This window comes from Athene cunicularia (genome assembly GCF_003259725.1).
Source record: "Athene cunicularia isolate RWA chromosome 17 unlocalized genomic scaffold, athCun1 chr17_part1, whole genome shotgun sequence".
NCBI lineage: Eukaryota > Metazoa > Chordata > Aves > Strigiformes > Strigidae > Athene > Athene cunicularia.
Window position 1 is genome coordinate 2196973 of NW_020799122.1, and position 23246 is coordinate 2220218.

The 23246-nt window shown below is 53.9% G+C and overlaps 1 protein-coding gene across 11 annotated transcripts in view; it reads right to left on the minus strand.

Moving 5' to 3' along the window:
- Positions 1-23246, minus strand: part of DAB2IP (DAB2 interacting protein) — a 203659-nt gene that overhangs the window by 9464 nt on the left and 170949 nt on the right. For 9 of the 11 annotated variants that reach the window (XR_003399580.1, XM_026860151.1, XM_026860155.1 and 6 more), the window contains 7 exons: positions 15916-16060; positions 13453-13597; positions 9442-9678; positions 7672-7873; positions 6863-7041; positions 4484-5357; positions 1542-1694 (listed from right to left, as the gene is read on the minus strand). Coding sequence is in view for 10 of the 11 variants with exons in the window: in XM_026860151.1 (XP_026715952.1) it covers positions 1542-1694; positions 4484-5357; positions 6863-7041; positions 7672-7873; positions 9442-9678; positions 13453-13597; positions 15916-16060 (1935 nt within the window). In the remaining variant the exon portion in view is untranslated. The remainder of the gene's footprint in view (positions 1-1541; positions 1695-4483; positions 5358-6862; positions 7042-7671; positions 7874-9441; positions 9679-13452; positions 13598-15915; positions 16061-23246) is intronic. The other 2 variants (XM_026860152.1, XM_026860154.1) reach the window with 2 other exon arrangements.

The following is a 23246-nucleotide window of genomic DNA, read 5'->3' on the forward strand; positions in this document are numbered from 1 at the left end:
AGGCTTGGCATGCCCGTGCGGCACCGGAGGGCCATCTGCCTGCCTGCGGGGGCTGGCAGCAGCGAGCTGGAGAGGGCCAGCACAGAGTCCTCAGCGCGTGGTCCCTCGGCACTTCAGCTCAGCCCCGTCCGGGGCAGCAGCAGGGCTCGGCCCTGCCGCCTCGCCTGAGCACCGACCCCTTTCAGAAGCCCTTCAGTGACGAAATGCAGCAATAACCCAGGGTGGGATGCACCAGTCTGACAACGCTGCCTCTCTGATTTGCTGCCTATTGGTGTCTCTGCTTAGGTGATAGTCAAGACTTCTCTATCTCTGGCAACAAAGTCTGCTAAATATTTACCTTTTTCTGTGTCAGCTGCCATCTGATCAGTATGTGGAATTACAGGAGTACCCAAGGAGCAGGCGGCCAGTAACAAATGGGCTGAACTCTCAAAAAGCTCTGCCATGCTCTTCCTGGGGCAGCTGGGAGCTGTTGCCTTGCACCTCCCAGTCCCTACGCTACCTGCCTTTGGCATCTCACTTGAATTTAACAGGTGACAGTCCCCCAGTGATACAGCACAGCAGAATGAGAACAGGAAGGCTACTGGAACAAAACAGAAAAAGGTCTGTGCTGGAAAAACAGGAGGAGGTTCAGGGGGTGAGTTCTGTGGGACTGGGTGGTAACGTGGCTGGTGTGGCAGAGGAGAAGCACACTGAGGAAACCCCCCAACTGCTGACTGCGCCCAACTGCAGCGGTCCCGGCAGAGCCAGGCTGCTGAGAACGCACCGTGCAGGCGCAGCGATCGGCAGAGGTGGGATCTTCTCAGCTCCTGACTGCTGGATCCTTGTTCCTTACCCTCCTCCTTCACCCCCAACCAGGCCTACTCTGCCTCTTCCCTGCTTGTCCCACCCCAGGCTCGGCCGGGAAGGAGGGGAGGTGAGCAGCACCCCTCTGCCTCGCCGGGACGGTGGGCTCAGGCCGAGAGCTCTGGCACTGACCTCCTGACAGTGCCCTCGTCCGTGTGACACGGCCGTCAGCTCGGGCAGTGTCACTGCACCGGTGAGGTCGCCCCATGACCCAGTTCTGTCTCTGGTCTTAATTTTTAGGTCTGTTTTACAGCCTTTTGCCATGGAAGCTACTTCTTGCTACATATCCCTATTGTGAGGCACGAAGCTGCCTGTACCTTACGCTCATCTCTTTCACAGCTGTGCTTAATTCAGTTTTAAAGTTTTTTTCTGCAGCTGGGGGGAGTGGGAATGGGGGAAGTAACGGGCACTGTCTGGCTTCAGTTTGTTGCAGAGCAGCACCAGCACTTGATTCCTGGCTCCTGTTTTTCTTACTTGCTTTCATCAGAGGGTAATTCCAGTCGCAGTGTGAAAACCTCCCAAACCTTCCCCAGAAGTGCCCTGTGAGGCAGAGCAGGGCAGAGAGTGACCTGACACCCCTCTTTCCTGGGCAGGGACGTGCCACACAGCCCACCTTGTCCCCAGGGTGCTCAGATGAATGACATTCAAGGAAATCCTCTCTCTATTTAGAAACTTGTTTCAATCCAATCAGGTTTTACCTTTTCTGCTTGGCTGAGCTCGTCCTTATTCCTGAGCTTATCCCTGTGCTTGGAATCTGGGTCAATGCTTTCATCTTCTAAAAACTGCATGTTCATATTCAAAAGCCAAGCAGCAGTGCGGTCCAGGGCATTGGGGTTCACAGGAGAAGGGGCCTACAATGAAACATACAACCATAACAAAAGAAAAACCTGTAACAGAAATGGTCATGAAGCTGAAGAGAGAATTTCCTTCCAAGCAAGCCCTCTCCCATGCTGCTCAAACAGCAACGAACAAGTCTGAGCTACCAGAGCTGTCACGGCTGAGGGGCAGGAACAACTCCTGTCTGCATCCGCATTTATCTTAGGTCAAACAGCCTCTGACAGGCCAAGTTCTTCCCTGTGCCACCCCCACAGAACAGACGGACAACGGCGCACTGCAGCGGGGCCCTGCTGGAAGCAACGGGCCCAGGTTTCTGAGCAGCTCCTGCCACCTCGGAAGGACACGAGCTGAGAAGGCGCCGAGCTGTGGTTTGACGTGGCGCATTCACTGCACAAGCTGAGATTTCATCCAGCTCTTCAGCCTCTTCTACTGAGCCGTCTTTTGGCTCGTTGTGGAGATTCCCTGCAGATAAACCCAGATCTGCTCACTGAAATGCTACTTCTGGTCGTGCAGGTGCCTTCCTGGAAAATCAAGGTTTCTTTTTGCCTGAGGCTACACTTACGATGCTGGAGAGGTCTCAACACTCGACGTTTAGTTCATCTCTAGGTCTGTTCATGTGGCTACAGGAGCTCACGGAGCGGTGCTGTTCTACAGGCAGTGAGCTACAGCCACGGCCGCTGCTTCTCACTCCTACCCCGGGCAGGGGCTGCAAATGGCCCTGCCTAAATATTTTCCAACCACATGACAAGGTTGAGGAAGTGAATCTCCATCTAATTCCCTCCATCCTGGCTCATTATAAACTGCAGTAAACAGTTTCTTGGATGAACACAAGCGATCTGGATGACTTGGTCAAGGGAATTCAAGTTAACAAGTCAGAAATGTCAGGGATTTTCTCCTTCAAACCTCTGCACAGTAGAGAAACCGAGCCACTGGCAAGCAGCAGAACAGGAGGTTCTGTACTCAGAAGGGGTGGGGACTGGTTTCATCACCTCACTGGGGCTGGGGGCTTTCCCATGTCATCTTCCAGTCCAGCATTTTAAATCAGAAGTTTCACACTCGGCTCATGAACATCACTTGCCATAAAGCCTCACCCGGCTTGTGGCTTTCTGCTTTTTCTTGCAGGTCCAGCTCACAGGCACTGCACTTGTGGTGGCCACTCAGAATTTCTGGCTCCAAGGAGCAGTGGCCACCCAGGTTCATTTCAACAGTGTGAAGGCCACTGGTAAAGCACATCAACGAAAAGAGCTCAGCCCACTCACATGGGTCTTTCTGCCTCTTTCTTCCTTCTCTGACACCTGACAGGGCTGGGACAGCTTGGAAGTCAGTTCAGCAGATGAACTTAGAGAAGCAGAGGATGCGGTTCCGGTGTGCAGGAACGAGGTTCGTGGTCTTCTACTAAACTTGCCACCAAATGGGATTTCCTTGAGCAAGCAGTTTCATTATGGTTTACAGACGCTGCTAATATACAAGTAAAATGTGCAGATTAGGGGTAGGAGAGACACTGTGAGGACTTCAGGTCTTGAGAGAAACTTTGAGAGGACAATAGGGGTGGGTGGAGGAAAGACCTGAGAATGCAACTTGGCGGGGGCTTTCCAAAGGTCACCCAGAGTTCAGCGTGGTCCTTCTGGCAGACACTCTGCTACCCAAGAGGCTGCTGCTGCTGGCAGAGCTCTGTGCCCTCTGTACCTAATGAGTATTGATCCACATCACACAAACGCTGCTACACGGCACGCTTGCTAATGTCAGCGCTTACGAATCGATACCGTAGGCACGGAGGAGCTCCAGATGGGGCTGATAACGCAGCCCTGAACGGGCAGCACTGACAAAGGCCTCCGCGGCTGCCGAGTGAAGGGGAGGTAGTTACACCAACTCTGTTGCTCTTTCAACACCGTTCTGCTGAAAAGGTGCCTCAATACTGTGTCTGGGCTGAGGTGCAGCGAGCTCTTGCTGGTTGTCCACATTCTCTGGGTTTGTATTACTTTTAAAACTTCTTCCTTTAGGCACTGAGAGACCCTACTGTGTTAATTTTCTATAGTGTTAGTTCTGAAATGCAGATGAATAAATGAGCACTAGAAAAACAATTTATCCATGCCAGGAAAACCAGAGGGCCCTGGGTCTGTGACCTACTGCTTTCAATTTTAGCACCACGAAGAGTGAAATTTGTTTCTGTGCAGACCAGCACGTGGCCTGGGACGCGAGTCACTGCCGAGCTCTGCACAGCAGGGCCGTCACGCTGGCGGGGAGCACACTCCTTCCTCACTGCTCTCACCTCCCCCGGTGCACTTACAGGAGGGTCTCAGAGCAAACAGACAGTAGTGTCCAGGGATGCCGCGGCTCTGTTGGGACGGGAGCAGCAGCAGGGAGACTCTTAAGTTACAGGAGCAGCTTAGGGCCTGGCCCGAGTCTGGGAGATGGCGTGGGGTTGACTATGGCATGGGATGAGAGCCTGGGCATGGAGAGGCAAAGCAGTGACAAGATGGTAGCGCAGGACAGAGGCACGGCTGCCCTCGCCCTCATGTCTCTGCCACCTACCGCCCTGCGGCAGCCGCACGCCAACGTGCCACGCGGAGGGGAGCACAGAGAATGAACTCTGGTCCGTGTCCCCGTTCCTGGAGGGCCTCCATCTCAGGCCAAGCTGGGTGCAGGAGCCAAAGTACATCCCCACATGCGATGCCACCACGGGGTTGGCACCGACATGGTAACTTGTGACATCCCTTTCCACTGCAGCAATCCCCACCGGCCAAATTCTTCTCCAAATCCACAGGCTGACCCTTACCGGCCCCTTCAACGCCCCCAAACTCACCTGTTTGTGCATCGTGCGCTGCTTCATCTCAGGGCTATCGCCCTTGGAGGAGGAGGACTGCTGCCGGAGGCGGGCCCCGCTGCCGGGCCAGTCGGGCGAGGAGGACATCATGCTGCCGCTGGAGGGTCGCTGGTACTGAACCGTGTTTAGCAGAGAGGGCGGCGTCCGGCCCCGGGTGACGGGCGGGGGCGGTGGGGGCGGCTGGTCTATCCGCCTCTGCGGCCCCGCGCTGTTCTGCCGCGGCATGGTGGGCTGGCCGCCCTTCTCCGTCAGCGAGAGCTGCCGGCGGGCCAGCTCCCCCGTCCGCCGCGTGAAGTCCTCGGTGGCGGCGGGGCCGGCGAAGCCGTGCTTGTTGGCCGTCAGCTCCTCGCTGTTGCTGTGGGAGCTGAGCGAGCTGTGGCACTCGGAGCTGGAGTCGCCCAGGCCGCGGGGGGAGAGCGGCAGCCCGGCGGCCATCTGGTAGACGGGGTTCTGGAAGGAGAGGGGCGCCAGCAGCTGGGGCCGGCCGGGCGCGCTCTCGCCGCTCGGCGTGGTGGGGGTCTGGCCCACCCGGCGCACGGTGGCCATGGCCGTCACACTGTTCTGCTGAGTCCGTGTGGTCCATACGCCCTGCAACTGCCCCAGGGACGACTGACTGTCATTGAGGGAGTCAGCCGTGCCGGGCGCGTTGGCCCCACTGTCCAAGAGCCGATTGTCCTGCAAGTCCACCATGGACAAACTCTTGCTGCCATTAGACATCTGCACGTCGGGCTCATTGGCCTCTGAGTAACTGGAGCTTCGGGCAGGCGAGGGCTGGGCCCCAGCAGACCTTGTGACAAAAAACAAGTCCTTGTTTTCAGGGGTTGGAGATGGTAACCGTGTGAAATCTATCAGACTGCGGGGAAGTCAGTGCGTAAGGAAGAGGAGAGGAAAACAAAACAAAAAAGAAGAGTTGTGAATGCTGCACTGGAGCAGGAAAATGAAATCACTCAGAAAGAAATCAGCGTGGCGCAGCTTTGTGGGACGGGGACATAACCCAGCCCCCGCGGCAGCGCTGCCCCGGCCCAGTCTGCCTGTGGGAAGGGACAGGGCGAGGGCAACAGGGGGGACAGGGGGCGCAGAGCAGCCCCGGGCCAGCCCTGTGAGAGCAGGCAGCTGCAGGCAGGCGAACAAGGGCCCTGCGGCTGCGTGGCCGGGGCCTGGCGCTGGGCAGGAGGTGTCGGACACACTCGCGGGGGCTCGGCCTCCCTGGCCGGACCCGCTCATCACCCTTTGCTGCTTCACCGCTGTCTCCACACCACTCGTGTCCCCTGCAGCGGGGCAGTGGGTCCTGAGGGCACCCGGGCCAGCATCTGTACGGCACAGAACACCACGGGGGCCTGATCCGCACAGGGAGCTCTAACGGCAGAGCTAAAGCTCAGCAACCAGAGGTTATCCACCCGCTCCTCCTGCTGGAACATACATTCATGCAATATTGATTTCTTGGGGATAGGAAGAAAGAGCTTTGCAGTAGCCTGATGTGAATATACCACTGATCAAAGATGGGGCACTGTAAGAAAGTATTTGGGTGAAAGCATGTTGTCAGAGATCCTCCACAGCATTAAACAACCGTGCCTCACGCTGGGAAGCATTAGAGATGAAAGCTCTGATTAGAGCAAGTCCAGCACCACTGCTCGCCTTTCATTCCTAATTAAACTGTTAAATATTATGTAGTTTCCACTTACAAACTATTTTACTAGCGCAGTCTTTCCATTTGTGCGGGCTCCATTTCATTTTCCCCAAACAGAAACATTACAGGTCTGCAACAGAGTCATCTTCCACATGAATGAAACGCCTCATGTAATTAGGCCAAATAGCACGTTAGGTGACTGCGTCTGTGAATCACTGCTCATCATTAAAAACACCCAGTGTTATAAAAACTGGACAAAGTAGACTGGAATTCATTTTTAGGCCTCTACAGCTTGGCAACTATTAGAGAAACGTCCAGATTTGGATCTCGGTGAATCCTATAAATCTTGCATACTCAGAGACCTAATGAGCTTAATGGTGAAACCCATCCCTTGGAGTGAGCCCCAACAGGCCCTCAAAGGTTAACCCCTTGCTTCTGCAGCCACATCTCGACAGAACCGCCACATTCCTGACTTCCCCGACCACATCCCCAGTTTTAGTTCTCAGGGAGGCAGGACGGAGCCCTGTGCTTGCCCACTGCCCAGGGCTTGCTCTGGATTCAGAGCAGAACCACAGCCACTATCAGTTCTGCCATCGGAAGCGCAGTCAGTGGATCAGGTAACTCCACACTACACCCTGTCCTGCCTCTCCCTGCAGGTGCTCAGGTTTTGGCAGCAGATGAATATTCACTATTTCCCTGGTCTGTGGCCAGGCCATCTTTTATGCTCTTACCCAGATAAGTCATTCTCTATCACCATTTTCTGAAGCCCCACAGAGATGCTGTTGCCAGCATTGGGTGTGGATGCAGAGTGATCGGCCGTGACCGAGACCTGCACGCAGGCCGGGTTACTCAGCGCCGAGTTGACATCCCTCAGGATCCGAGGCAGAGGCCCGAGTTTTGTTGCAGTGCCCTGGGCAGAAAGGAGAGCAGAGTTACTACCTACACCCTGTATTTCTGCTAGAGAACTGTGGGGTTTGCCAGCTGCTGGACAGTCTCTTCAGAGAATCCCATTAACTACGTTCATTTTCTCCACCATTTACCCCCACCGCTGAGGCTATGGGATGTCCCAGAACATGTGGCTTTAGAAACCGTTTGCTGCTGTGCGGCAGGGGAAGGAGTGATTAACAAAGTTCAGATATAGAAGACGACAGCTATAGCCAATCCTGGTCCAGGTCTCTGGACAAAAATCCTTTTAATTAAAAAGAAACCTTTTGAATTTGCTGGGACAGACAAAATTCTGTCTTTTCAGGTTCAGCAGCTCTGCCTTCTCATCCATCTGCCCCTCCATCCTCACCCCTCAATGATATAAACACTGGAGGAGGGAAAAAGCTGTACTGACCCCCCTCAAAGAAGGATGTAAAGAACCAGCTGCTTCTGCAGGCTGTGCAATGGCTGGGGAGGTGCCAAGGGTTCCTAACGGCTGTGCTGTGCCCCGCTACACTAACGGGCCGATACCTGCTGGGCACGGGGAGGGGGGAGGTGTGGTACGTGTGCCCAGCACTGCGCCTCCCCCTAAGCCTGCTGGATCCCCCCCGGATACCTGCTCCAGCTGGGAAATGACTTCCCAGAGCAGTGAGTGCAAAGTGGACAGTTCCCGGCCCAGGTCGATGTAGCCTTCAAATCCAGCTGTGTTTGAGATGGTTTCGGGATTGGAAATCTCCAGGAGAAATCTCTGCATGTTAGTCCATTCGTGTTCCAGGAACTGATTCATAAAGGACATGTATTCTTCTTTGCTGCCAAACCTGTCAAGACAGCAATAGGAATTTCAGCTAAATCCTGTAAACAGAAGCGCAGTCAGCAGAACGGGTGGGTACATACGCAGGTGAGAACGCCAGAGCCTTCCATCTGAAGGCCTTCAAAGCCTTTGGGGTCCCTGGGTTGCCAGCAGGCACCTGGTACACCTCACTGATCACAGAACCAAAATTAAGTCCAGCCTAATCCAGCTAAGTCCTCGTCAGCATGGGATCTCCACACAGAAATGAAGGGGAAAGCTCGAGAAACAAAGCTGTTCCTGGTAAGGGAGTGTATCTCACTGCCACGTCAGGGCACAGCCTCCAGAAATGGGACCTGTCACTGGAAATAAAGAAACTGTAATACCCAGCACCATCAGCTGACTGACGCCCAGTGAATGGTGGTGGCAGGAATCCTGCACTCTCCTAGTTCTTCGCTGGCCACTGCTGCCCCGGCACAACCGGGATCACCCTGGAGAGCTACACCTGCAGCCGGGCCAGCCCGCTCGTCCCCTCGGGTTTCCTGCAACCTCCTCCTGCCCTCCACCCAGACTTCGCTCGTAGTTAGATGTCTCATTTAGAGCACAACAGGGAGGGCCTCGTGGTTCAACTGGACCAGCAGCAGTTGGTGCTGTGCCAGTGCCAGCGATTCCACGAGGAGAGGCTTGGCTCTGTGCCATCTGCAGGGCAGCTCAGCTTGATCACGTTGGCTTGACTAATGTCAGCTTAGTTAAAGAGACTTTCCTGCAAACTGCTGAAAATCTGAAAACCATTTAGTTAGGGATTGGTCAGGAATATAGAGAATTTCTGTCATCTAGTGTAACACACTTGTATGTCTTCTGTCTGCGTCTGCGTGTGTGCATGCACATTCCTGACTGCGAGCGTGTGTACTAAGCTCGTCTCTAAATCTAAGAAGCTTTAGACAGAAACTGTCCATTCATGTTTTGGAAACCTCATCATTTTGTTATCAGAGCTCAGGATAAGTAGCTCAGAGCTGCAGCCAGTGGAAAGATTTTCAGAACGCTCTCACTTTGTTTCCATCGAACCAATGGGCTTAGTTAGAAATAGATAGTGTCCCCGTTCTCTTTTTGTACCTTCCCAGTTCAGACAACTGCAATTTGATAGCAGGGAAGGTCCCAGAGCTCACAGGAGGGAAGGGCCAGCTCCGGAGCTCCACGCACCACTGCTGCTGTTTGGGTTCTGGTCCTGCTGGTGCCCCTGAGGGGAGGCAGGAGCTGCCCCGCCGCCAGCGTGCCCCGCGCAGCACCAAGCACCTGCCTGTGCCGGGGCCTTCCTGCCCCCCCGCCTGCTCGTCACGGGGCTCACAGCAGCCTCTCTTCCTGCTCATAAACCATCTCCTGTTTTGGAAACTGGAACGATCTCCCTGACCCGACAGTGAGGGAATGGGTCCCCCAGAGACCCGGGGGAAAAAGCCAACAGGAAACGAACAGGCCCCTTCCATCGAGGGAAGGAGCGGCCAGCGTGGGATTCCTGAGGGCAGAACCCGGGCTCTGCCCACACACCCCGTTTCCTTCCCCCTCTCCAGACCTGCCCGCGCCCGCTCCTGCGCCCCGGCTTACTTGGCGAAGTTAGCGAGGTTCTGGGTGACCTTGGCAATGAGGGTCAAAGTGCGTGCAGTGCGGTCATCCGGGTACTCCTGCAGGAGACTGAAGAGGGACGGGGACATGATGGCCGGGCAGAGGAACCGGAGGAACAGGGAGGCACTGATCAGTCGCTCGCTGATGTCTGGGCGGCCTCGGTTGCTGCATTCTTGTCTCCATGAGGCAAAAACTTCTTTGAGCTCCCTTGGGAAGACACTGAAATGACAGAAGGACATGCAGGGGTGGCAAGTTCAAGGCCAGGGTGTTCGAACTGCCGGAGAGCAGTCACCAAGCACGGATCAGCTGTGGGGTGCGACACCCAGACTGGCACAAGGGTGGAACCCTCTCGCCCTGCAGACCCACAGCAGCACCACGATCTACACCAGGCACAGGCTCTTCTCCTTTTTTTTTTTTTTTTCCAGCGTGTCAAGAGACTTAAACTACACTGGAAAAAGCAAAGCAGTTTTCATCAGACTAACGTTCCTGGTTGTGCTGGGTGTCAACACCCCAGACGACTGGGAAGACGGAGCTATGAAACACACTGTGACAAGCAGCTCATCACAAGCCCGTTGGCTGTGTCACGGGGCACTTCCAAGCCAGGGGAAGCTCAGCCCACACAGCACCATGGGACCCCCTCGGCAGAAACACCAACAGTACCGGGGTCACCGGCACAGCTGGTGCCTGGAGGGAGGGCTGTGCAAATCGTAATACTCCTGTTCAAGCACCTGGATCAACTCCCACTGCGACTAGTACAAACGCGGAGCCCCACGGGAGTTACTCCAGCCTTGTAACTGCACAGCCCTCAGTCTGGCTTTCCTGGATACCAGAATTCCCCCAGGGCCAGCAGACGCTTGCTGCAGCAGCCCTTATCTCCGGAGAACTTGCTGCCTGTTTCTGCTCGGCCCTCCCCAGCTCCCTGCTCCCACCTTATCCTGTTCCCAGCATGTGTTATTTATTCAGCCGGATACTCCCACCCACGGGAGCAGGCAGGCAATGTGTCCCCCTGCGCTGCCGGCGGTCCCCTGGGTCCCCAGTACAGACCCCACTCGCCCTGGGGCAGCAACCACCGTCTCTGTCTCAAAACCAGAGCTGTTTACCAACAGAGCTGGATGTACAAAAGCAGACCGACGAGGGGTCAGACTCCATTTTAGGCCATAAATCTCCTCAACCCACAGCCATTTCAGAGGACAGTTTCCCAGTTTTGCTGCAGGGACTATGTGGGAGAAGCAAAGCCATGTCAGCTGGCTTCACTGGCCTGCTCCCCTGCGGCTGAGCCCCACGAGTCGGGAGGAGGAGGAGGAGACCGTGGGCTCGCGTGGCCAGAGACACCATCCACCGTCCAGCAGCACCAAGAACCGGGTGGGAGGCTCTGAGCCAGGCAGGCTCAGCAGGCAGAGCCCTCGCCCCTCATTTCATCCATCTGCCAGCGGCGCTGCCCGGCCACACATCCCGGGTCTGGGGGTGCTGCTGTTCCTCCCAGCCAGCGGCCACCCTGCCACGCGCTTCCCTCCCCAGGCTCAGCTCACTCGGAGGTGCCTGTCGCTGCGCTCTGGGTTTCCAGGTCTCTCTCTGTCTTTCTGACAGGGGCTGTGAGACCCCACAGAAGTGCTCGGCAAACGCTGCCATCGTGTTCAGCTTCTGCTCCCTGCTGGCTTCAGACTTACACACTCATGAGCTTTTACGGGGTGCTTTACAAATAACATTAACCAATGTCTTTGGCTGGATAAATTCTCCTCTGTCTTTGGCTTGATCCACACAATTGGACAAAGCCCTTTTACTTCATGGTATTTGCTCAGAAACAGGAGAATTCTTTAAGCAATTTAAGGCTTGAATGATCAGGACAGGTTGTACAGTTACTGGAAAGTAAACCCTTGAAAATGTATGTACCGGCTGCCTACAGCCCGCGAGTGCTGTTCACTCTCACAGGCTGGGAGACCATAAAAGTTTAATTGTGTAACAGCGGATGGAATTCAGTTAGCTGGCTTTATGTGACAAACGGGCCCGTAATTCATTACCCAACTTTCCTGTAACGAGCTTCCACATGCTGAAATTCTGCTTACACTGAAACTTTCCAGATGTCCAAATTATGTCATAATTATAACAATTTTCAGTTATTGTAAACCTCTTTCCTCTCTCTGACTCTCTCCGGCAGATGAGCATGCACACTCTGGCACTCTATTTAAAGCAAGATCGTTAGCTGTCAGGATACCTTGGCCAATCCCAAACACTCATCAGCCCAATTAATCCCCAAGAACCGCTGAGCACAAAGGACGGAGGGGGAACCACTCAAGAGCAGCAGCTCAGCTGCTCCAGCCTTCCTTGGAAAGGCAGGCCCGGAGGAACAAACTTCCCGTGCATTCCTAACTTTCCTTAGGTCACTTTTCAAGACTATTTTTAGAGCAGCCTTTTAGTCTTCTTTGGTTATTTTTAGGAAGACATTAATTCAAACAATGACAATCCACTGGTGACTAAAAGCAGTGAATCCCTCCTGGGACAGCAGGTAAATGCCACTCCTGAGGCCGAGTTATTAACTGGCTCAGGTTAAGGTATGGGATACCTCTAAAGAAACCTGCCCGTTGCTTATTTGTGGCAGAAGGAGGAAGTCTGAGTGAGCCTCTCGCTGCTTGTTCTCTCCCTGAGCACTATCAGGAAGAACAATTCCCTTCCTGAGGATGCAGGAGGGCACAACTTGGTATCCTGGGAGATTACCTATAATGAGTTTTCAGAGCTCAACACAACAGCTGGGGTAGGAGAGAAAATGAGAAATGCTTATTAGCAAAGACTTCCTTCCTCTACTATTATCCTTAGTGGATGTTTTGCGACAACAGTGTTGCTACTAAATGCATTAATAAAAACTAAGCCCAGACTTTTAAGCAGGAAGGCTGCAAAACCAGCAGCAAGGCAAAAATGATCGTTCTCTTGTATGATCAGGGCAAGAGTCTCTGCGTATGTTAGCAAGAAACAGAAAGAAAATATTTTTATTTCTCCAAGAGAATCACAAGCCCATTTCTTCCCCCTTTCAGGTCACCTTTGCAGGCAACACCTGTAACAGACCCAGGGCTGAGCAGCGGGTAAACCGTGAGCACAGCAATGCTTGGCAGCCACCTCCACAACAAGATACTACTTTACTCCAATTGATTTTGCATATTCGGGCCTGTCCCAACCTTTATCCTGAGAACAAACAACTAGGAAATGCCTCAAACTGCATACCAGGCCTTGGGCCAAGGAGGCAATGGGCTCCCCACCTCCACCTCAGCCCGCACCCCGGGGCTGGGAGACGGAGGGGTTAACCCAGGGGAGAGCAGGATGCTGAGCCAAACAGCAACCCGGGAATAACAGCAGCATCCTCCCGGCTCCAGCACTCGGCAACAAGAGAACATCTGCCTAAACAAAAGCTCCCTGTGTCTGCAGCTTCCTTGCAGGCGGGAGGAGTGCCACAGACCCTGCCTGCTGCAGAGAGGGTTTCAGAACTTCACCTGGTGCTCTGGGGAGGGAGGCAGAGTCTGTCAGTCCGACCCAGACTGAATCGTTACCCGGCTACGAGACCCAGGACGTGCACTTCTGCCCTTTATTCCAGACTTTCATACAGAGTTGGCATCAAGGCCCTCTCTGAACTGGTCACACTGGCAAAGGCATTTTGTGTCTCTTGACTCCACTGCCCCGTCCCCGTGTCTGTGCGCCAGTAACCCTTCGGCACCCCCTGAACACAAGTGTGGTGCAGAACCAGTGAGGGCGTCGCACCCCCAGAGCAGAGACTCCCAACTGCGGCTGAGCAGGACCCGCTGCCTCACCCCCCAGCCACCCTCACCCTTGCTCCTGGGCCACGCGGGCTCCCTTTGGGCCCCGGCAGCTCTCCCTCCGCAGCTCTCCGACAGGCTGCCCGTCAGCACAGCTAAGGGAGGTACTGGGGCTGAAGGGGGACCGCTGCCACCCTCGGCCCTGCGCTGGCCGAGGGCACGTGGAGGGGAGCGACGCTCGCAGGACACTGACCAGTAGGAGTTGATGATTTTGCAGAAGGCCAGCTCACAGCACATCTTCAGGTTGCTCTGATGTTCAGGAAGGTCCGAAGATGAACACTTACTGGGATCCACCTCACAATTTTCATCTGATTCGTACAGTGCCTTGATAAATTCCCCTGTAAAACAGTCGGTGATGGGGTTTAGAGACACGAGACAGAGACTTCAAGCAGTTCTGTTCCTGAGCCCCAGCGCCCGAGCAGGTCCCCTACAGCCCATCCCACTGGCTGGACAGAAGCCGGGTGTGGGAGCAGTGGTGGTGGCTCCCGGGGCGGGCTGTGCCCCAGCCAGCTCTCAGGATCTCCGAGCAGACCCAGGAGCAGGCGGCACTGCCTCGGGAGCTCACAAAACACCACAGCACAGCCTGCAGGAAGGCACCCGGGCTCCCCAGGAGCACGTTTCATCCCTCTTCCCCAGTTGGCAGCTCTGCCTCTGTGGCTATGGGCTGTTGCATCAGAGCTCCACTGCCAAAACACCCTCTTCCCCAGCCTGCCTCGACCTCCCATTACACCAGTTCCAGAGACGCTCCCTCAGGCTAATCCAGTAGGAAGTATGCTGGCAAGTTCTGTAATTATTTCTAGGATGGCCTGCTACTGCAGACTGTGTCCTGGCGCTGTCAAGCCAGTGTGATTCACAGGAGAAATAGGTAATTAAAGGAAAGAAACAATTTACTTGGTTTATTTTGAGCTGAACATCACACAAAATTAAATTAAAATATTGCTCTGCGTTTCCCTGAACTCCTGTTTGCTGCCTGGCTGCTCCTCACCCTTGTGGAGGCTCATGCCATGGGCCTGCTTTGCCTGCTCCTTGCTCTCCTTTCACCCCGGGGTGCCCGGCAGGGATCCCCTGCCCAGGCTGAGGGTGCTGCCCACCACTTCAACACATGCCCAGCTAGGGGGTCAGTCATCTGTCCCAGTGAGCAGTGACTGGGGAGACTGGGGGATGGATAATGGGGATTAAGAGGCAGTGTTTAGGTAGGGACAAAGGTTTGCTTTGGTTTTCTTTTAATTCCACTTGGTTTGCTCATCTCCTAATTCCTGACCATCTTGGATTTTCCCATCCTCCTGCATTTTGCCCGCTCTCGTCTGCATTCCTCCCCTATTGCCAAAACAGATTTTAATTACGTACCGGAGAGCCTCTCCAATGTATTTTCAGCTCTGCCAGGGGCTCTGGAGCCTCTCTGCTTGCCTGCAGGTGATGCCTGCTGTTATTATCCAGCCCTATTACTGGCTTGTGCTTCATGGTTTAAAGGAAAGCGCTATGCTGTATTGTGTTACCTTGTGACACACAGATGAATCATTTCACTGATAAAAGGTCTACACAGAATCAGTGCCCCGAACAGCGAGCAAGAACCGCAGGCTCCTCCTGCACTAGCTGGAGCTGGCTTGGCAGCATTTGCACTGAGCCCTGAAACGGGAATATTTCAAAATTCTCTGCCTTCATTAATCTCCTGGCTTTTTAGAAATCTTATGAGGTAATCTACTTACAGACTTGCCTTCAACCAGAGAGCATTACAAGGCAGAAATAAATAATATTCCTTTTCCTATTCTTGTGGGCTATCTGTTGGTTTGACTGAATTTGCTCAGTGATCTCCCCATCCTCAACGCTGTCATTATTATCTTAATAAAGTATTTACGCTCCTTTGCTCCTTGCTGCAATTACACAAATCCACTAGTAGGAACCCAACACACTGAAAAATTAACACCTCAACAGAAACTCTGCTCATCCGCCGGCTAGGCTGTGGATCCAATCTAGCCGCCTTCAGCTGAGGTTCAGACATAATGCTTCAAGGGCAGCCTCTCCCCATCCTCGCGCTGTGCTGGCTGCACACAGCAACACAGCAACTCCTTCCTGACCTGCCCAGAAGCAGAAGCTCTAATTATTTTCATTTGCATCAAGAGTAATATTTTTGGAGCCATAAACATAGCCAGCACTTTAAAAAAAAAAAAAAACCAAACAAAAAAAAAACCCCCAAAACCACCAGGAGGGTTCCCATCGTGATCTGGGAGGCAACTCTCATCACTGTAACTTGGGAGATTTCATCTGACTCACGAGCGCTGCGAGGAGCCGGGGGAGCGTCTCTGGTGGGGGTGTGCAATCAGGGGAAGGATTCAATCAGCCTCCGTGACACTGCCAGCGCCGAGACAGGAGACTTGGCAGGCAGCATAATGCCTTCAAATATCAATTTGTTACCTCCTCTGAAAGCAGAGTAAAGCGCTAACTCAGCGGTGACCTTCACCTGGGAGCAGAGAGATGCCCGCTGCGGCCACGGCTGTGCCCCGGGCTCGGACCCCGCTGCCACAGAAACCCCCAGGCAGGTGAACGCTGGTGCCTCTCACAGCTATCAGGGCTCAGCTGATGGTCTCCACCGCGCAGAGCACCCTGCAGCTTCGGGGAGGACCTCTCTGGGTGAGACTTGCCAATGCTCTGTACGTACCTAAGGCATCTTGCAAGTATTTCTGCCCCACCAGCTTCAGGTATTCTTCGATTGCTTTGGTGGCCAGTGTATTCTCCCTGAAAATGAGATGCTCATTCTCACCACAGCGATCAACTTCAGACATCATCAGGTCAGTCAAGAAATCCTGGAAAGCAAAGCCCATGGTGGGTCACCACGCACTGACAGACGCTTTGTCCGGCAGAGCAGGCAGCCTCCCCTTCTCCAGAGAGGTCCCACCTTTGTAAGACACAAGAGGGAGCGGAGGTGCTGCGGGTGATCCTGTGCGAGCACGCTGTGTGGCCACCAGCCTGCCTTTCCTCCTGGTTCCCCAACCTCACAGAGCCAAGAGGAGAAATCAATGTCTGGAGAGTCACAACTTTTGCACCCCAAAAAATGATTCACTCCAGACCTGCACCACATTTGCCTCTCCATCAGTGCTGGTTTTTGGCTGGGCCTCGTATCAGCCTCACATTTTGTAGGTGAAATATTGACTTCACTGTTAAATGCAGCTGCACTGGTGTCTCACTGCACTGGTTGCAAAACAGGGGCATACTCAGATACCATGAGCTGTGCCCCACAGTTAATGGCTGAGAATCAAGCCTGTAATATGCATCAAGATGCTCGAATGTCCTATTTCCTTAGTATTCATGGAAATAAACAGCGCCGCAACAGCACACATTTTGGGGACGTTTTTGGTCTGATGTGCACACAACCAAGTACCGTGCGATTTTATAACCCTCTGTGCAGAGCAATGAAGGGGTGAGCAGGAGCAGACCGCATGCTGACAGCTGCCCCGTGCATCAATCCAGGCTACTGAATTGCAAATTCTAAAAGAAAAACAGCACTTCAGACCCAGCTCCGCTTCTGCTTCAGCAACAGCGTTCGCCGCTGAGAGGGTCACGTAGCTCCCCGTGCATTCTGCTGAAAATTCACTATGTGGGGTAGTATTTAGTGTGCTGTAGCTAGTGTTAATGCAGGAGAAATGCCATGCGGGTTTTAATGCTGATATATATTCCGCTCTGCTATCTGCACTGCTAATGGGAAAAGCAGCTCCTGGGCCCCGGCCCAGCTCCTTGCTGCGCTGGGTGCTGAAAGGGTCGACCTCCTCCCACCCAGCACCACTCACCTGGATGACAAAGGCGAACAGGCTGCTGGCACCCTGTAAATCACAGGCATTAAACCTCTGACTGCTTCCTCATGCAGGAGACGGAGAAATGTTGACATACAAATTCACTTCTACAACCAAGGGCACCTTTTTAAAACTGCCTTCCTCTAAAACAAAACAATCTGCTTAGTAACAACCTTTCACTAAGAAATTCTCCTTCACTTGTCATGACCGCACCAGATGTAACCCCGTCCCTGGCAGCAGGAGCACCCCAGAGCTGCTGTGCAGACACCCAGGTCCTGTCCTTGCCCTCCCCAAGTGAGGAGCAGCTCCCAGAGCCCCCCGAAGCACCGTGGCCGTGCCCCAGGCTGCTCCAGCCCAGACTGGGGAGAGGGGACACTCGGGTCCCGTCCCCTGCCAGCGGCTGGCCGGAGATTGGCCAGAGAGGCACTTGGCTCCATTTCATTTTTCATGCAGATGTCTCTTGCACTGAAAGTTTAATCAAGGTTCAACAAACAGCTCCACCCGAACCCAACAGTGGCCTGTTCCAGACCAGAATAATTTATTCCCCAGGCCCTTCGTTATTCTGTGCCAGACAAAGGAAAATCCAGGCAGCAGACAGGTACATCTCCCATCTGAGAACAGGAGGGGGCAAGGCTGGCATCTCTGCAGCACCCAACAGCCCAATCCCTCCCACCTTCCCACAAGACTGTGACTGGGGGCGACACGCTGCCATGACCTTCCCAGAAAAGCATTCAAAAAAGCCAAAGAAGTAGCTTTGCTAAAAAAAAAAAAAAAAGTCACTTCCATTATTTAGACAGAAGATCCCCTTCCTCAGATCCTGCTACGTCTGCAATGCTCCAGCAGCTGCAGGCAAAAATCCCTCCTGGAAGCAAAGCACACGCCTCCCCCCACTATTTTCTCTCCTTTTGCCCCTTTTATCAGCCAAACTGGAATGAAACGTTAAACCCCTGCTCAAATCCCGTTAGCTGCTATCGGGGTAACTCTATCACCTTTATCTTCCTGGGTCTCTCCCAGGGTACGTTTCAATTCCAAGCCACAGCTCAGACTGACACAAGGTGCTGATTCTTAATTAGCAGCCGCTGACCTTGGCTTTGCTTGATTCTCTTTCCTGTCACTTTCCCAACATACTAATTATCTCAGGAACACTGAGTTTTACAGCTCCTCTTAGCCAAGTGTTTGCTTTTTCCCCTCCTCTGGTCGGCCGAGGACTGGGAGCTGCGGGACGTGGGGCCAAGCTGTGATGTGCCACCCAACTGCCGGCCAGGGCTGCTGAGGGGTAGAAACCCAGGGGCCAAGTTTTAGCCAGCGATAATGGGAATTTTGATGATTTTAGCTGATCTACAGAATTCACTGAAATTTAAAATGAGGCAAAATTCCACTGTGGGAATCAACACAAAGCTTGAAAAGATCCCCCTAAAACCTCTGCTGCAGTCCCTATGCCCTATGGAGCTCCTGCAGCTTGACAGCTGAGAGAACAACCCCTTGAATCCAAAGCGGAGAGGAAAGCTGCTGAAATCCCTGAGCCCCATTACCGCACAGCACCCAAAGCTGAGGTGTGACGTGGCAGAATCTGGCCTTGTAACCAGGGGATGGAGGCGAGAGTCAGGACACCCAAGAGCATCCAGGGCTTCTCACCATCCCCAGCAGGTCCAGCTTCCCCAGTCTGCAGGAGGCATCCTGCCAGGCTGTACAAACCGGTGTCGGGATGCATCAGGGATCAAAACACCCACAACCAATGTCCTTGAGTGAGCTCCTCTGCAGAGACCGCTCTCAGCAGCCCAGAGCAGCTCTGCGAGCCACAGGAAAGGAGCCTCGTCCGTGGGTCAGTTCCCATGACATCCTGCAATTTCTGTCCCAGGGCCATCTTCCAGATCTTGTCTTCCCTCGTCACAAGAAAGCCACATCAGTTCTGGATCACACGTCTGGTATCTCTGCCTTAAGTACGCCAGCAGCCAGCACTCGGAAGACACAAATGGAATGCAAATACTTGTTGAATCCCTCCGGGGGCCTCACTCACCCACATACAAGGCTCTGAATAAAATGCAATAACTAAAGCCAATAAAACTCCCTGTTTCTGAGCAGCAGAGATCAGCAGGGGGTTGTTTTCAGTTAGGGCCCCTGGCAATGGAAGAAAATAAGATGCTTTATTTCATTACATCGGAGTCGAGAGGGGAAGGAAAAGGTCTACAGTAAAAATTAAGGGCTGTGGCAGTGTTCTTCAGGCTTGCTCCCATGTTTATTTTAAGGATATTTGCTTCTGACTGGACACAGCTGAACCTGTCCAACTTCAGTCACTGCACATATGCTGATAAAGAAGAGCAATTCATAAATAAATAAATTCAGAGCATGACAGCACAAGGCAGCACTGGTTTCCAACACTTTTCAAATAAACCAAGCATGAGCCCACATGTGCTAGTCTAAGGCAGCTCCTCCGCTCTAGAAATGCACACAGGAGTTTTGCTGCCGGAGTGGCAGCCCGGTCCCTGCAGCAGGCAGAGTCCTCAGCACCACCTCAGGGCTCAAACATGCCACCACCAAGTGCTTCCAGGGCTGCAGCCTGCCCTCTGCCTTGGGATGCCCGCGCCGCTCTGCAGCTCAGCTCCCCACATCCTCAGGCACAGCATCCCCTGGACGGACGGGCTGTGTCACCCCCTGCCCTGAGCCTGGCTTTGCTCTGCCCCTCAAGTCTCCATCCTGGTCTACCTGTAGTGTAGCCTAAAAACATTTCCATTTCCCCTGGGTCTTCATCAGGTCAGCGACAGATGCTGCCTCCCCTACCCCACTTGGGTGAATTCATCCTTTTGTCTCAAACCCCAACCAAACAGCATCTTCCTGTGGGTGAGGAAACATCCCCTATCCCCTGCCTTGACCCTCACACATGTGGCAATTCAGGACGTCTGACTAAATCAGTCATCTCGCAGCAGGACTGCCACGGCGGATCCCCCAAACCCTTCCCTGGGGAAGGTGGTGGGAGAGTCAGGAAGCAGGGGTGATGCCCTGGAAACGAGCACAGCCCCGCACGAGGTCCCCGCAGGTGGCTGGCCAAAGCTGGCGCCCCATGTCAGCCCTCATCTGCATCAGCACTGGCCCGGGGACCAGATGCCCCAGGGGGGCCTGAATTGGAAAAGGCTCATTCAAACGTGAAGTCCACCAAGAGAAAAACCAACACCTGCTCAAGAAAGCAAACCCTCATTGCCCGTGTCAATAGGGCCAAGGAAGCGGACTAATTGCATTGCTCAAACACAAAAAATGGGAAGAAAAAGCTTCTTCCCAGGGGATGAGGCCGGAGTGGAGAAGACAGCTACCGCAGTCACACGTCTGACCGAGGGCCAAGAGCCCTGCCTGCCAGAGCACCAGCACCCCTCAGCCCCGCCGGGCTGGCGGGGACGAGCACCCCGTGGTGCTTGAAGCTTACAATGCTTGCACTTGCCAGCACCCAGAAAGCCACCCACCTGGGCGAGGGGTCTGTCTGCGCCAGGTATCCCAGGCCCGAAGGGGTTCAAAGTGCCAGTGCCTGTGCCCCCGGGGGTGTCTCCAGGCAATGCCTGCACCCTCCAGCTCCTGAGCCCGGAGGTGCAGAAAGATGGAGCCAGCCGCGTGCCCGGCACGGCTGCGGCGAGAGCAGGAGTGTTTCCTAGGCAAAGGGAGCCAACAAGCAACACAAGTCTTGCAGGATGTATCCTGCCCACACCCAGGAAGGATTCTGCACCTCCCATCCTGGGGAAGGTCCTCCAGCCCCGGCCTCCCAGCAGCGTGTCCACGGCTGGAGCTGGTGGGACCCGCAGGCCCAAGGCAGCCCTCTGGGCTGGAGCTGATCGTTCCCAGTATCGTGCCTGACGGGCAGATTGACTTTGAAATAGTAAGGTTCTCCACATCACATGCCTGATTAATAGGATTGACTTAACCTTAAGAGGATTGAATTGATAAAGGTAATAAGATTACTGTTTATTTCAAAGACTAGCCCAGAGTCCAGCTGGGCTTTTATGCAAAGGTGAAAGCCACCAGCGGTTGGGCCAGGCTGTGGGTTACAGGTGGACAGTGTCAGGGCACAGCTACGTGTCAGCGCTGCAGGGGCTGAGAAACGCAGCACTCGAGGGTGCTGAGCTGTGTGAGGAGAGCAGAGGAGGGGCAGAGCTGGGCCCTGGGCAGCTGGTGCGAAACCAAGGACCCCAGTCACCAGTCCTCAACTCCTCACCACCACATAGTTCCTCTGAGGATCTGTGCTGGACACTTCTCTGCTGGGAAATGCAGTGATGTTGCCTCCCTTGGGCGCTGGAGCTCATCCTCAACACTTCCGGCATTTTCTAATTCTCCTTGGGAAAAGGAGGTGAGGCGGCAGTGTGAGGGTTAACGCCCAGGAGTCTGTGTCCATCACCTTGCTCATGGCAGTAAGAAAATCTGATACAACACACTGATTGACCACCGCCTGCCCCTGAGGGCAGAGGGGTCGGGTCCAGAGCAGGAGGCTGAGGAACCTCAGACTGCCCCGAGAGCCAGAACACGGACCCCTGCAGCTGCCGCTCACCGGCCTTCTCCGTCCTTTCAACCAGCCCGACCGCTGCTTTTAGGGACAGGGAGAAAACCACTGGGGGTGCTCATAAAACTGATTAAAAAGCTTATTATCTCAACTATAGCTGCTATAAAATATTATCTGGGAGATAAACTTTGTGGGGGAAATGACATGGCTGCTGCTGAACGCGTGCAGCATCCCTGTATCCGCAGCCTTTCAGTGCAGATAAGGGAGTGGTGCTCCCCTAGGGACCGACCAAACCCTGGTGCCACCAGTCTCCAAGCCCAGCAGCTTCCTGGGCCGTGCCACCCCTTTCCAGGTCCCCTCCCGAGCTGAGCAGTCACTTCTAGGCAGCCCTGGACAGTACCTGCAGGTCCTGCGCTTAAGCTGTCGCTGCCAGCAAAGCTCTGACCAAACACCCTGCACCACCAAGGAGGGGAACGTGGGGAGTTTCCAGCAGGCTCGCACGGGGGGAGTAAATACATCTGCTTAGCTGAAGCAAATCCTTGCAGCATAAACAAACAGGGACACATGTTTATTCTTCTCACAACACAGTAAATATTTATATCAAGTGAGCAGCTGGTTATAGAGTTTTGTCTAATGCTGGGTTTGATCTACCAACCATTCTGGACAAGAGGTTTTTTTATACATATTTATGGTCATGAACTGAGCTCCAAAAGCTGTAAGACAGCCCTGAAACAAATCTGAGCATGGAAAATATTCTGGAAGCATCGAAAGTCACAACAGGTCTCACTGTGGGAAGGATGCAGCCTGCCTCTCAGTAACCGCATCACACAGCCCACATCAAGTCATGCTAATGGCAGGGGTGAGCTCTCCCAGTAACACCAAGGAAGGCAAGAGAATTACTTTTAATTATGACTTTGTGTCTTTTGTCTATGGGTTGCAAAACACATGAAAATAGTTTGGCATCTCTCCACACCTGTACAGGTAACCTTTTATCAGTGCTCTCGCTGGGAAGATGAAGCACATACCAAGTCAGGGACAGATTCTGAGAGCTGGCGTCTCTGTTTAGCCACAGAACTGTCCCTCTTCCAGCCCAGCGATGCCTCTTCCAGTCCCCACTTGCCATAAAAGGGGACAGTGAACAACCGCTTGCACCAAGAGCGGTTTAATGTTGATGTCTGTCAGACTTTCCAGGGGGCTGGCGCAGCTCCCTCAGCCACAGTGTCTGCTCTCTTTAACTTTATCACAACGATTTTGCCCCCTTCTCCACTTATTTGCCTTGGCAGCTGGTCAGGGGTTTCCAGGTGTGCCCTGATGCACACCAAACCCTTATACAGCACTGCCTGCAGGGGTGAAGCTTTTCCCTTTCCCAAACAGAGAACAAAGGAAGAATGGGCTTGGACTCCAAAGAGCACTCTGCTTTCATTCTCCACCTTTTAATCTATTGTGATATGGCCATGAAGCCCAGGAAAAAGCAGGTATTTAGGGAGAAAATTCAGCTACAGCCCTCGTCCCCCTCCTGCCTGCAGCTTTACGTGCTCTGCCTCCCCAGCAGCAGGGACCCAGGCTGTGCCTCTGAGTTTTAGCAGCTTCAGAAAACAACACCTGGCTGGTGGGAGATGGCTCAATACTGCGAAGGAGCCGAGTGGGGTGTCTGAAGGGCCACGCGAGCAACAGCGAGCATTTGCACAGCTGGATTAAATTTAGCAGTGCTACATCTGTCTCTTA